General features: G+C 45.2%; 1 protein-coding gene across 1 annotated transcript in view; it reads right to left on the bottom strand.

The window, feature by feature from the left end:
- Positions 1-2799: 2799 nt before the first annotated feature.
- Positions 2800-12374, bottom strand: part of CYP27A1 (cytochrome P450 family 27 subfamily A member 1) — a 29792-nt gene continuing 20217 nt past the window's right edge. Inside the window, exons 2-9 of the mRNA XM_084248562.1 lie at positions 8641-8831; positions 5147-5346; positions 4838-5035; positions 4518-4690; positions 3765-3931; positions 3484-3565; positions 3192-3404; positions 2800-3038 (exon numbers count right to left, since the gene is read on the bottom strand). Coding sequence (XP_084104688.1) covers positions 2919-3038; positions 3192-3404; positions 3484-3565; positions 3765-3931; positions 4518-4690; positions 4838-5035; positions 5147-5346; positions 8641-8831 — 1344 coding nt within the window. The 3' untranslated portion in view covers positions 2800-2918. The remainder of the gene's footprint in view (positions 3039-3191; positions 3405-3483; positions 3566-3764; positions 3932-4517; positions 4691-4837; positions 5036-5146; positions 5347-8640; positions 8832-12374) is intronic.

The following is a 12374-nucleotide window of genomic DNA, read 5'->3' as shown; positions in this document are numbered from 1 at the left end:
ATTTCATCAATCCGCTCAGGTTTTGCTATGGCTCTGCATTTCTGATTTCCGGTTAGAAGTTAGATTTTAGGCCCTCAGTTGCACAGCAGGGCTTCCTATGGTGCCTCTGGAAGTATAGCTTACCTCACCAACCATTTCTTCATAATCTTACCAAACTTACCCTCATATTTTTTTCAACTGTGATATAATTCACACACTTTAAATTTTATCTTTTCAAAGTGTATGATTTGATTGTTCTTATTAATTCATAAAGCCATGTACCCATCACCTGTATCTTATTCTAAAACAGTCATCACCCCTAAGAAATTCCATATCCATTCAGTCACGCTCCATTCTCCCTTCCCCCCAGCTCCTATAACCAAAAATCTACTTTTTTTTTCTATGAATTTACCTATAGTGGACATTTCCTATCCATGGAATCATACACTACATGGTCTTTGGTGTCTGATTTAGTAAGCCTGATGTTTTTAAGGTTCACTGATGATGTAGTAAGAATCAGTACTTCATGCCTTTTTTGTAGCTGAATAATATTCCATGCTGTGGATCTACAGCCATGAGTTGCTAACTACATTTAGGTCAACAATAGACCACAAATACAGACAGCGATCCCAATAGGCTGTACATAAAGTCTAAATGTGTAGCAGGAGAGTCCATCAAAGTTTCTGTAATTACACACTATGAAATTCCACACAACAAAATAGCCTCATGGTGTATTTCTCAGAACATATCCCACATGACTGTATAAAGATCCTCATCGATTTATTTTAAGATTTTATTTATTTATTTTTTCGTGGAAGAACTAGGGTGCAGACCAGAGTTTCAGGGAGTGAGAGGATTCACCAGAGTGGGGAGCAGACCAGGCAGATCTACTGAAATACACTGCTGAGGGGAGCAGCAGACGAGACAGGAGAGGTCTGCTGCACCACGTGTGGGTCAGCTCCCTGGCCAGGGATCGAACTCAGGCTGTAGTGGTGATCGTGCTGAGACTTAACCCCTAGGCACCAGGAAGGCCCCAAATCCTCATTTATTTTTACATGGAATTAGCCTATAAATTCTCTAAGTGAGCTTCTTTAGGTGAGCTGAACACTGAGAGTCTTAGACAAACACTACAAAACACTAATCTCAAGCCACATCACATATTCTCTCTCCAGTTTTGTAAGGAGTGGGGAGTAGGGGGAAGCACAAGTAGAAGTGCCCATACTTGTCCAGAGAGTTCAGGGAAGGCTTTGAGAGGCAGTGACATTTGAACTGTGTCCTAAGGAAAAGCAAGTTCTCGGGGGTGACATGATGCTTGGTGAAGAAGGCGTTACAAGGAGAGGAGACATTAAATACAAAGTACTGAGGCTGGAAAGAATATAATGTGCTCAAGGAAGTACACGGAATTTGGGTTCAGCTGTGGAAGGGGTTTCTGGGGTGGTGTGGGGGGGACCCGTCTTCGAAGTCGTGGTGACTTTGCTTGAGGGCTGAGGAAAGCCCCTGAAGGATTTTTTTTTTATTTTTTTTTTTTTAATTTTCTAGAGGCATGTCTTATTTATTTATTTATTATTTGTTTGTTTGTTTGGTTTATACATGCACTGGGTACAGTCAGAAGCGCGGGAGGGTGAGAGAATTCACCAGAGCCAGAGCGGGGAGCAGAGCAGGCAGAAGGACCGAAGTACACTGCTGAGGGGAGCAGCGGGCGGCAGGAGAGGTCTGCGCGCCATGTGGGACCCTCCTCCGGTGGCCGGGGAGCAGCCGGGGATCGAACCGGCACCGCAGAGGCCGCGGGCAGCTTCGCAACCCAGCGCTCAACCGCTGCGCCACTGGGGAGGCCCAGCCCCTGAAGGATTTTAACAAGGGTGATAACATGATTTTTTAGATATATTTTTTTTTATAATGTTCAAACTCAAATTCCCACAGATACTAAAAAAATTGACTTTCATTTTCTATGATGCAGCAGAAATTTACAACAGGGGTTGAGACTCTGAAGCTGGGACTCACTCTGTAACTTTTCAGATCGGTGGTATGCACAAGGGCTCAGTGCCAATCCACTTTCCTTCTAGTTGGTGTCCTGTACTGAACTGGCCAGAAAGCAAAACACTGCAATCCCCAGACTCCCTTGCAGCAAGAGTGCCAGGTGGGAATTGGGTTCCACCCTCAGATGTACATGAAAGAGTTAGAAGGTGGTCTCGAGGCGGAGGCTGACCCCTGCTTCTTCTGCTCCTCCTCTGTAGTAAGAGGCAGTTAGTGGGGGTCCAAATTCAGTTACTACTGGCAGGCAGGAGCTTTTTTTTTTTTTTTTTTTTTTTTGCCAATACACACCCTGGAGACATGGAGTAGCTCTAGGTCAATGTTATAGTGACTGATTCTTAACTTTCCTCCTCCTGAGTAGAGCTAACATAGCGCTTCCAGGAGAGGCCCCAGAAGTCATTTCTGCAGGCCTCACCTAGAGCCCCTCCAACAATTTCAGTAGCATCTCATTGCCTGTATCTAAGCACTTTCTGTTGAAAGGTGGTGCCACTCTCCGTGCCTGGGAATCACATTTCCTGCCCCAGTGGCCTCAGTCACTGCAGGTGAAGCTGAGGCTTCTCTGTGAAGTCTGGGGGGGATACGTGGTGTCTTCGGTTTCCAAGGAGGGAAAGATTCCAAGGTTGGGGCAAGATGTCCCCCAAACATAGAAAAAGATGCAAATCTGGATCATCAAAAAGAATGACAAAGGTCTCCAATGATCCACAAAAGTCCCTTTATTCTGTATTTCCCCAAGGATGGTATGTGACAAGGGGGTGGTTGTTTATCTGCTCAAAACGATCAAAGCTGCAAAAGTTCAGAGTCCAATGGGAAGTGCTCTGAGTTTCTACAACCTTCTCCCCACTCATCTGAGACACAGCAGTGGCCAGGAATTACTGCACCTCAGGAACAAGTCCCAGGAAGGCAGGGGTTCAGCACTGTCTCTGCAAGAAACGTAGGCCCACCTTCTTATTTGGAACCAGTACAATGCGGGCCATGTCCTTCACCTCCCCTGTCTCGGGGGCCAGCACCACCTCGTACTGCTGGATCAGCTGGAAGGTGAGATGCACACAGAAGTGAGTGTCTTCCCTCCCCCAGGCATGCCTTCTTCTGCACACCCCCGCCCGGTGACTCCCTTCCTCTCCTCCCAAGGCCTCCTGCACCCCTCCCTGGGCCCCTACGCCCGCCTGCCTCTCCGCACTCACTCTTGTCAGCAGCAGGTGCATCTCCAGCTCTGCAATCCTCCGGCCCACGCAAGCCCGGACCCCATAGCCAAAGGGCACAGAGCCAAATGGATGTTTGACCTTGACGGTGTCAGATTCACTCTTCCTCAGCCAGCGGTGGGGCTGGAAGCTGTCTGGCTCAGGGAAGACACTAGAATCCCTAGACACCGTAAAGTGGCACAGCACAAACTGGGTCTGTAGAGGAAGAACGAACAGTGCCTCAATGTAGGGCTACGGGGAACCCCTGGGAACCCAGCTCTCAAGCCCCACTCACGTTTTTGGGGAAAATGAAACCACCAACTTCAATCTCTTTTTCTGTGATAATCCGGGAGTTCACGGGGACCACAGGGTAGAGCCTGCAGGGAAAAGAAAATGCCCTCTGTCTCTGGACCCATGGAGAGACAGTTCCCACCCCTTCAACCCCCTCTCTCTGGCCCTCCAGGTGCTCCTTCTCATCTCACCCTGGCCCCAGCCCCAGTCTACCAGCCCTCCTGGGTTGGGGAATTCAGAAGTCTCCCCCGCAGAGACATTAGGCTCCCAGGAACACCATCCTACCGCAGGGTCTCTTTAATCACAGCTTTAAGCAAGGGCATGCGGGCAATGTCCTTGTACTGGGGCACCTTTCCAGCTGGCACCACGCTCACCACCTCCTTGTACAAGGCGGCCTGGATCTCTGGATGCTTGCAAAGGTGGTACAGGGCCCAAGTCATGGTGTTGGAAGTCTGGGAGGTAGAATAAGAGGTGAGATGATGGATTTCTAGAAAAGGGGTCAGCTAGATAGAGGGTAGGGACATGAGAGGGTACATGCAAAATGTGGGGGAATCATTTCCCAAGAGTACAGCAGGATAAGACACAGGTGTTCATGGGGCCTCCAGGCTGCCTCCACTGTGGGATGAGAAACGACATGATAAAGTCGCTCCAGCAAGAAAGGACTGTAACAGAGAAACCCAGCATGACAAAGGGCTGCCAAGAAGTCCTTTGGAGAAGCTGAAGAAGCTGGTTGTGAGCAAGCTCTTCAATGCTCCCCTTAGATTACAGCAAAAGAGAGCAGGATTGGATGTGAGATGAAACCTCCCAGCTGTCAAAGAGGCTCCAGGAGGTCAGGAGATGGTAGAATCCCTTTTACCAAAGGGCCAGCCCCTGCCCTCCTCAGCGGGGCTCAATGATCCCCCAGTTTCCCTTCTAGTTCTACCTCCATGCCAAGAAGGGCGAAGGTCAGGATCAGGACAGGAGATAATGGGAAACTGGTTCAGGATGGGAGCCAGGAGCCCCTGTCCCCTCGACGCCTCCCGACCCCGGCTCACACACCGTGTCTACTCCAGCCAAGAGCAGCTCAGACAGGGAGCCCAGGGCTTCATTAAGACTGAGCTGTCCACCGGTCAGCAGGAAGTGCAGGTAACCAGATACCTGGACCCCCTCTGGCCCTTTTGTCTGGAGCTGGGCCTCCATCTCCTTGAGTTTTTCATCAATCATCTTCTTGCCTACAGGGAGCATGGAGAATAGGAGAAGACAGGTCAAAAGGCATGCCTTCCAAGGACCAGCAGGCATGAGGGAGAAAGTCCTGGGGGTGACTGCTAACGCACAGACCCTAAGACCCACACTCCAACTTCTTCCCTTGGAGTTCTCACCAAAAGAGAAGATGTTGTTCCAGCCATCCAGGTATCGGCTCCAGAAAGGCAACAGAGGACGGGTCCATTTGGGGAGAAAGGTGACATAGACTGAGTTATGGAACATGCGCTCAACCGATTTGATGAAGGACAATGTGTCCTGGGGGATGGAGCGTTGCAGGCAGCCAACACGTTTCTCAAACAGGATGTAGCAAATAGCTGGCGGGGAGCAGAGACCATTACAGATGCAGAGCCATGGCACGTCGGGTTTCGAGCTGGGGGAGCACAACCCCTGACCCATGCCCACCCCACCCCCTCCCCAGCAAGTACCTTCCAAGGCGAAGTTGTACAGTTGCTGAGCCATGTCAGACACCTGGTCCCCCGAGGCACTCTCTGCCCTTGTGAGGTTCAGCTTCACCATGAAGTCATCGATCACCTCGTTCACAACATTTGCATAGAGCGCAGCCTCCGTTGGCTTCAGCATCCTCTGGTTCAGAACCTGGCGCAGCCGGTACCAGTTGTGCCCCTCCCTGGAGGAGTGGAGGAGAGGCACACATGTAAGAATCTGACGGGGGTTAGAGTAGGTGGTGCCTTTCCACCCTGGGGCAGTCTAGGAAAAATCTGCTCCTAGATTTGCAACGATGGAATCGCCAAACTTTCATTTTTTTAATATTTTTTTTGTTTGTTTTTAAGATTTATTTATTTATTTATACAAGCACTGGGTACAGTCAGAAGCGTGGGAGGGTGAGAGAATTCACCAGAGCCAGAGCGGGGAGCAGAACAGGCAGACTGACAAGGTACACTGCTAAGGGGAGCAGCGGGCGGCAGGAGAGGACTGTGTGCCATGTGGGACCCTCACCGGTGGCCGGGGATCGAACCGGCGCTGCCCAAGCTGCGGGCAGCTTCACAGCCCAGCGCTCAACCGCTGCGCCACCGGGGAGGCCCACACCAAACTTTCAAATAACAGAATCTTTGAATCACAACACTTCAGAATCTCAATTCAGTGGAGTGCAAGTGGTTAAGGTGGGCATCTAGAACCGGACTGCCCAGGGTCAAATCACAGGTCTGGCTCCCAGCTGAGCGACCTTAGGCAGGTGGCCCAAATTCTCTGTGCCTCACACAGAAAGAGTGACTAATCTTAGTAAGGTTGTTCAGATAATTAAAGAGGTTAGTGCCTTGCACAGGGTGAATGCTTAACAAATGGCAACTACGATTATGGAATCAGACAGTTCCAGAATCTACCATATGTGAGATGAGGAGTTGTAGTGCTCCCAGTGGAGGATGAGGGTTAAAGGAGGAACAAATTTGGGTTCCTGAGGTGCTGAGATTCTGGACCTTCACGGTCCACTTGGCTCAGTGGGACAAGGGGACAAGGAAATCCCCCAGGCTATTCTCCAGGCTCTCTTGCCACAGCCATCCAGCAGGTGACTAGGCCCCCAGCCTAGTTAGTCAGGGATGCACTTGTGGGTGGGAGCATGCTTCCCATAGGGTGCTTAATAATGGTGAGGGGCCGCCCCACTCTCAACTGTTCCCAAATCTGTTACCTTTCCTAAGGAAGCTGGGTATGAGTAATTTTTTAAAAAAAACTGCTTGTAGAGTAATAAGTACAGTAAGGTCCAATGTTAAGAGGAAGAGGGAACCCCTGTATATCACTATGTATATCTGCGTGTTTCTACATAAAGTAGGGAGGAATACACACCACACTGTCAGAAGGCACCAGGTGTAGGAAGACTCCACATTTCAGTTGGGATTTTTACAGTAAGTTATTACTTTTTCAAATAAAAAAACAATACAGTATTTTTTAAAGAAATATGTTGAAAAATCTTAAGGCAAAGATTTTATTTTTTATTTTTAAAAATTATCTATTTAAATGAACCTCAAATACCAGGAGTTTTATTACATTGGGGAAACCCTACAAAAAAATGTTCCTGAAGACCAGAAATAAATCCATTTATTGGAACTTAAATGAGAGCATGTCTGTGGTGGCTAAAATATTTTTTTAAAGATTGATTGATTGATTGATTGATTGATTGATTGATTCATACATACAAGCACTGGGTACAGTCAGAAGCGCGGGAGGGTGAGAGAATTCACCAGAGCCAGAGCGGGGAGCAGAGCAGGCAGAAGGACCGAAGTACACTGCTGAGGGGAGCAGCGGGCGGCAGGAGAGGTCTGCGCGCCATGTGGGACCCTCCTCCGGTGGCTGGGGAGCAGCCGGGGATCGAACTGGCGCTGCAGAGGCCGCGGGCAGCTTCTTAACCCAGCGCTCAACCACTGCACCACCGGGGAGGCCCTAAAATATTTTTTAAGAAAGCAACATTTCATAAAACGAGACTTTAAAATATATGTTAAAAATGAAAGAAATCATAGATTTAAAAAATAGCTTATAAATACATACACATGGTATACTATATTTAGGAAACTGGTTTTAGCATGACAAGGTATAAACAGATCACAAAGGGATGAAGATGCAGTTTAGCTGCAAGTCTAAATCTGAGCTGTCAAGTCCAGAGGTAGCCTGGCCTGAGACCCCAATCTTGACCTCAGGGCCAGATATCAACTTAAAGAGCTCTTGGAGAACAGACATTCTCAATTCTCGTCCCAGGAATTATTGTTTAAGTTCTGAAACTGTTCACCTGTGAAGAAATCAAGAAAAGGTAAGAAAACATGCTATGGGAGAAGGAATGAATAGGCATCAGAGACAGAAATCAACCCTCCAACCAGCTCATTTTTTTCCCAAAAGTGTCCAGCCAGTCCCTTCTTAAATTCCAGAATCAGGGTGTTCTCTAGTACCACTGCTTGTTCACTCACCTCTGATGCACAACCTCTCTAAGTCTCAATTTCTTCATCTCTAAAATGAGTATAATAATGCTACCTTATTTCATGGACTTGTGAGGATAAAATGAAATAGTAAATGTGGAGAGACTAATTTGATGTCTGGCAAAATCACAGACATAGTTATTATCTAGTAACTCTACCAGAATCCATTTTAATCCCTTAAGAAGTGACCAAGACTTTGATGTCATGCAATCAGGAAAAGTAAAAAGCCAATCATTGTTTTGGGAACTCTGTTAACATGTGATAGCAAAAAGAAGCCTGGAATATACCCAGTTACAAACTGATGAGGAATGGTTATCATCAATGATTCTTATTTATTGACCTCAATCAGCTATGTATATATAACACATTCAGCCCATCCTTCAATTTATCACTGTCAACATAATCTTAACTTTTCTAGGTAAAACCTCAAGGCTGAAACCCATAGCTATCTCTCCATGTAGAAAACATCCATGAGAGTGATATCCAACAAGACATAATTATACAAGACATAATTTGGGAAATATTTGCCACTTTAAGTTGAGCACTCCTAAATAGTATGAAGATGATGTGTTTTCACCAAGTAGTAGGTATGACCCATTATTATTTGAGTTGGTATACTTTCAACCATAATATAGAATAATAGAAAAGTTCTCAGAGATAATATAGAATATAATTATAATTATAGAATATAATATAAAATAATAGAAAATTCTCAGAGATACCTTGGAGATACTCTAGTCCAAACTTTCCACTTTACATATGAGAACTATAAGACCAAGGAAGGGAAAGTGATTCCTTTATCCAAAATCATACAATATATTAGTAGAAAAGCCAAAGAAAGGTCCCTGGGCTTCAGCCCATCCCAACCACTGCTTGCTAGACACTCAGACTCAGAGCATATAGGGGCATCCTATTCTATTCATTATCCACTGGTTGCCCAGTGCCACTAGCCTGGGGCCTGGTTCTGTGGGGCCCTGTTCCAGTCCCTGCAGGCCCCAGCTCACGTGGTTAAGGGCCCATAGGCCAAGCCATGCTGGTCCCGATGTGCCTTCCATAGTTCCATGTCGTTCCGTACAGGATGCTTGCCCTCTTGCCGCATGACTTGCTCCAGGAGTGGGGCACTGGCCAGGTTCACCATGGTTCGAGGTCCTGTGTGAGTTACCCATATTGGACCATACTTGGCCTTGTGCAGCACCTGTGGGGTTCAACCAAAGCTGAATAATCATGGCCCAGTCAGGCAGGCACTTCCTGGAGAAGAGATGGAATGGAGGCGTGTGTGGCCACACCAGAGCAGGTGGGCTGGGCAAAAGTGCACTGTATAGCAGGTAGTCACTAGGATGTTGTGTAGTTCCAAAAAGAACACTAGAAAAAATGGGCACACAGAAGTTGAATATTGAGAGAAATGAGTCTCTGGTGGAACTGTAGGAACTGAGGTCCTTGGAGGAATGAGATTTGGAAAAAGGGGACACATGGCAAAATGGGGAACACTGAGCAGTAAATATTTAAAGTCCAGGGCTTTAGGGGAACTGAGACCTTTAGTGAATTATATGCCCATGGCTCCTTCAGAGAAGCATTTAAATCTATTGCAGCTAGGGCCTCCCCGGTGGCGCAGCGGTTGAGCGCTGGGTTGCGAAGCTGCCCACGGCCTCTGCGGCGCCGGTTCGATCCCCGGCTGCTCCCCGGCCACCGGAGGAGGATCCCACATGGCGCGCAGACCTCTCCTGCCACCCGCTGCTCCCCTCAGCAGTGTACTTCAGTCCTTCTGCCTGCTCTGCTCCCCATTCTGGCTCTGGTGAATTCTCTCACCCTCCCGCGCTTCTGACTGTACCCAGTGCATGTATAAACAAACAAATATAATAAATAAATAAATAAAAACATGCCTCTATTAAAAAAAAAATTAAATCTATTGCAGCTTACTGTCAATGAGATGAAGATAAATATCTCATGTAACCAACAAGAAAAAGAAACATGATTAGAAACTCCAGGAAAAACAAGAAGATGAATGGGAAAGTCAGGATCTAAATATGAAGTGAACCATGTGTTATGAAATTGTAAAATGTACTAGTTAAGTAATGTAATTCTCTGAATTTTTATAGATTATAGATTTAGAGTGGGCCCTGGTGATGTTCATCATTGCAAATATTTCTATGGGAGCAAAGCATAAACTAGACACTATTTCAAACACTTGACTACATTAGCTCATTTATTCTTCACTACAACTGGATGAGATAGGTTTAACATTATCAAAATTTTGCAAATGAGGAAACTGAGGCCCAAAGAGGTTGGCCCAAGGCCAAGGTCAGTTTACTAGTAAGTAGCAAAAGTCAGGGTTCAAACTTCAACCACTTGACTGAAGGCCATGTTCTCAATCAACTACTCCACTGTTTTCTGAGAAAACATGTCTTACTAACCAGAAAAAACTAGGCACTTTAAAAATATATGCTATTTAAAACCAACACAACTATGCAAAGCCAAGGTTTCTCCAGGCACTGTTGACAGTTGGGGCTGGATAATTCTTTGTTGTGGCAGTGTGTCCTGTACATTGTGGGAGATTAAGCAGTATTCTGGTCTTTACCCATAAACACCTTCATTTCCAAATTGTAGCAACTAAAACATCTCCAGACATTGCCCAGGCTTTGAACCTCTAGAATAATCCCAACCTCTTAATATGGCTCTTATTTAATTTTAGAGGACTCTTTTCAAGAGACAATATCTCATTTTGAAGAAATATTTACTGAATGTTAGATTTCTTTTCCTTCTGTTAAGTTCAAATAAAATTAATTGTAATTTATAATGTCTTATTAATTTAATTATAATTTAAATTAAATTATAATCTATAATTTAAACTGAGTCACAGTATACTGGGATTTAATTATTTTTATTTTTTGCCATGATCTTGGAATTCAAAAAAAAAAATGTCATGTTTTAAAAGACTAGCTCAATCACCATTTACTTGGTTGGGCATCAGCTTCTGTGAAATCTAAAACCTCTGACACCACATGCTGGCTGTCAGTTTGGAGGTTTCCAGGATATGTCCCCTTTTTCCTAGACCTTGCTTTCTGCCGTCTTCTTTCATATTGCTCTTCTCAGTTAGTTTACTTGGTAGAACTTAACAAGGATCTATTTATGTAAGAACTTATTTTAGAAAGACACCAGGATACTTGCTGAGAGATTTGTACTGCGTCTTGAGCCTACCATTAGGTTGTAATCTGAGCCAGTGAGACAGTCCCAGGGTTCTCAGAGAGGTCTTTCCCGAGTGCCACTTTGCAGAGCAGACCCCCTAGGGATCATCTTCCAGCAAGAAAGGGAGGGCTAGCTTCCTCCTAGACTCCAAAGAGGGAGTGGGCTGAGTTCCCCCAAAATTCTTTTATTGAGCTCAGATCTTGTTCTTCTTACACTGATCTAGAGGCTGGAGATACAGTCATGAGCACAGCAGAAAAGACCCATTCTTAGAGAATTAACATCCTAGTGCACTAGCCACACAGTGGAGAATGGGATTACATAGTCTCATAAATTGCTTCTTAGTTACTTTGCAGGATGCCTTGTCTCTTTCACTAGACTGCAAATCTTTGAGGACAAGGAATCAAGTCACACTTCTTCATTACTTCCCATATTGCCTGACACACTGCTAGGCACATTATAGACACATGATAAATATTTAGCAGTTGTCAATAAATCAAATCGGAAAAAAATCATAAGCAATGTAAAGAATATGAGAGAGAGATAGGAAGGTGAGCAAGAGGCTACATAGGAAGCTGGTAACAGTGGCTCCACTGGAGTGGGCATTAGCTTTAAAAATCCAAAAGAAGAATCGAAAAGAGAAGTTAAGAAAATAATTCCACTTACAGTAGCAGCTGTTATGGACTGAATATTTGTGACTCCCCCAAATCCAAATGTTGAAGCCCTAACACCCCAGTGTGGCTGTGTTTAGAGACGGGTTCTCTAAGGAAGTAATTAGGATTAAATGAGCAATTTAGATTAAGAGTAATTTAGATTAAATAAACAATTAGAATTACCTCAAATTAAAACATTTACACAGTAATAGATTATATGAATAGATTAAAAAGACATTCTATTGAATAGAAGATACACACAACCAAAAAGGGGTTAATATCTAAGGTATACAAAGGTCTCATCAACTCAACTGCAAAAGCCAAAGTAGCTCATTTAAAAAATGAACAGCAAATCTGAATAATTTTCCAAGGAGGATATCTAGAAGAACAACAGATACATAGAAAAATGCTCATCACTTATATTAAGAGATATACAATTCAGAACCACATGAGATATCATCTCTCACCTGTGAGACCAAAAAGACTTCTAATAAGTGCTAAAGAGAGGATGTGGAGAAAAAGGAACCCCAATAGAACGTCAGTGGGAATGTAATTTGGTGCCACCATTTTGGAAAGTGGTCTGGACTTCACCTCAAAAAAAGTGGAGGTGACTCCCTGGTGGCGCAAGGGGTTAAGATGCAACCTATGAAGCTAGCCGCAGTAAATGTAGCATGAGTTCAACCCCCACCCAGGGAGCTACACACAAGGCGCAACAGACCTCTCCTGGCTCACCTGCTGCTCCCCTCAGCAGTGTATTTCAGTCAATCTGCCTGTTCTGTTCCCTACTCTTGTCTCTGATGAGTCCTCTTACCACCCACAACTCTGGTCTGTACCCCAGTTCTTGTGTGTATAAATAAATAAATGTTTTTTTAAAAAAGGTGGAAATACCATATCCATAGGTAGGG

This window comes from Talpa europaea, assembly GCF_964194135.1.
Source record: "Talpa europaea genome assembly, chromosome: 1".
In the NCBI taxonomy this organism is placed as follows: domain Eukaryota; kingdom Metazoa; phylum Chordata; class Mammalia; order Eulipotyphla; family Talpidae; genus Talpa; species Talpa europaea.
This window is presented reverse-complemented; position numbering and strand designations above follow the sequence as displayed.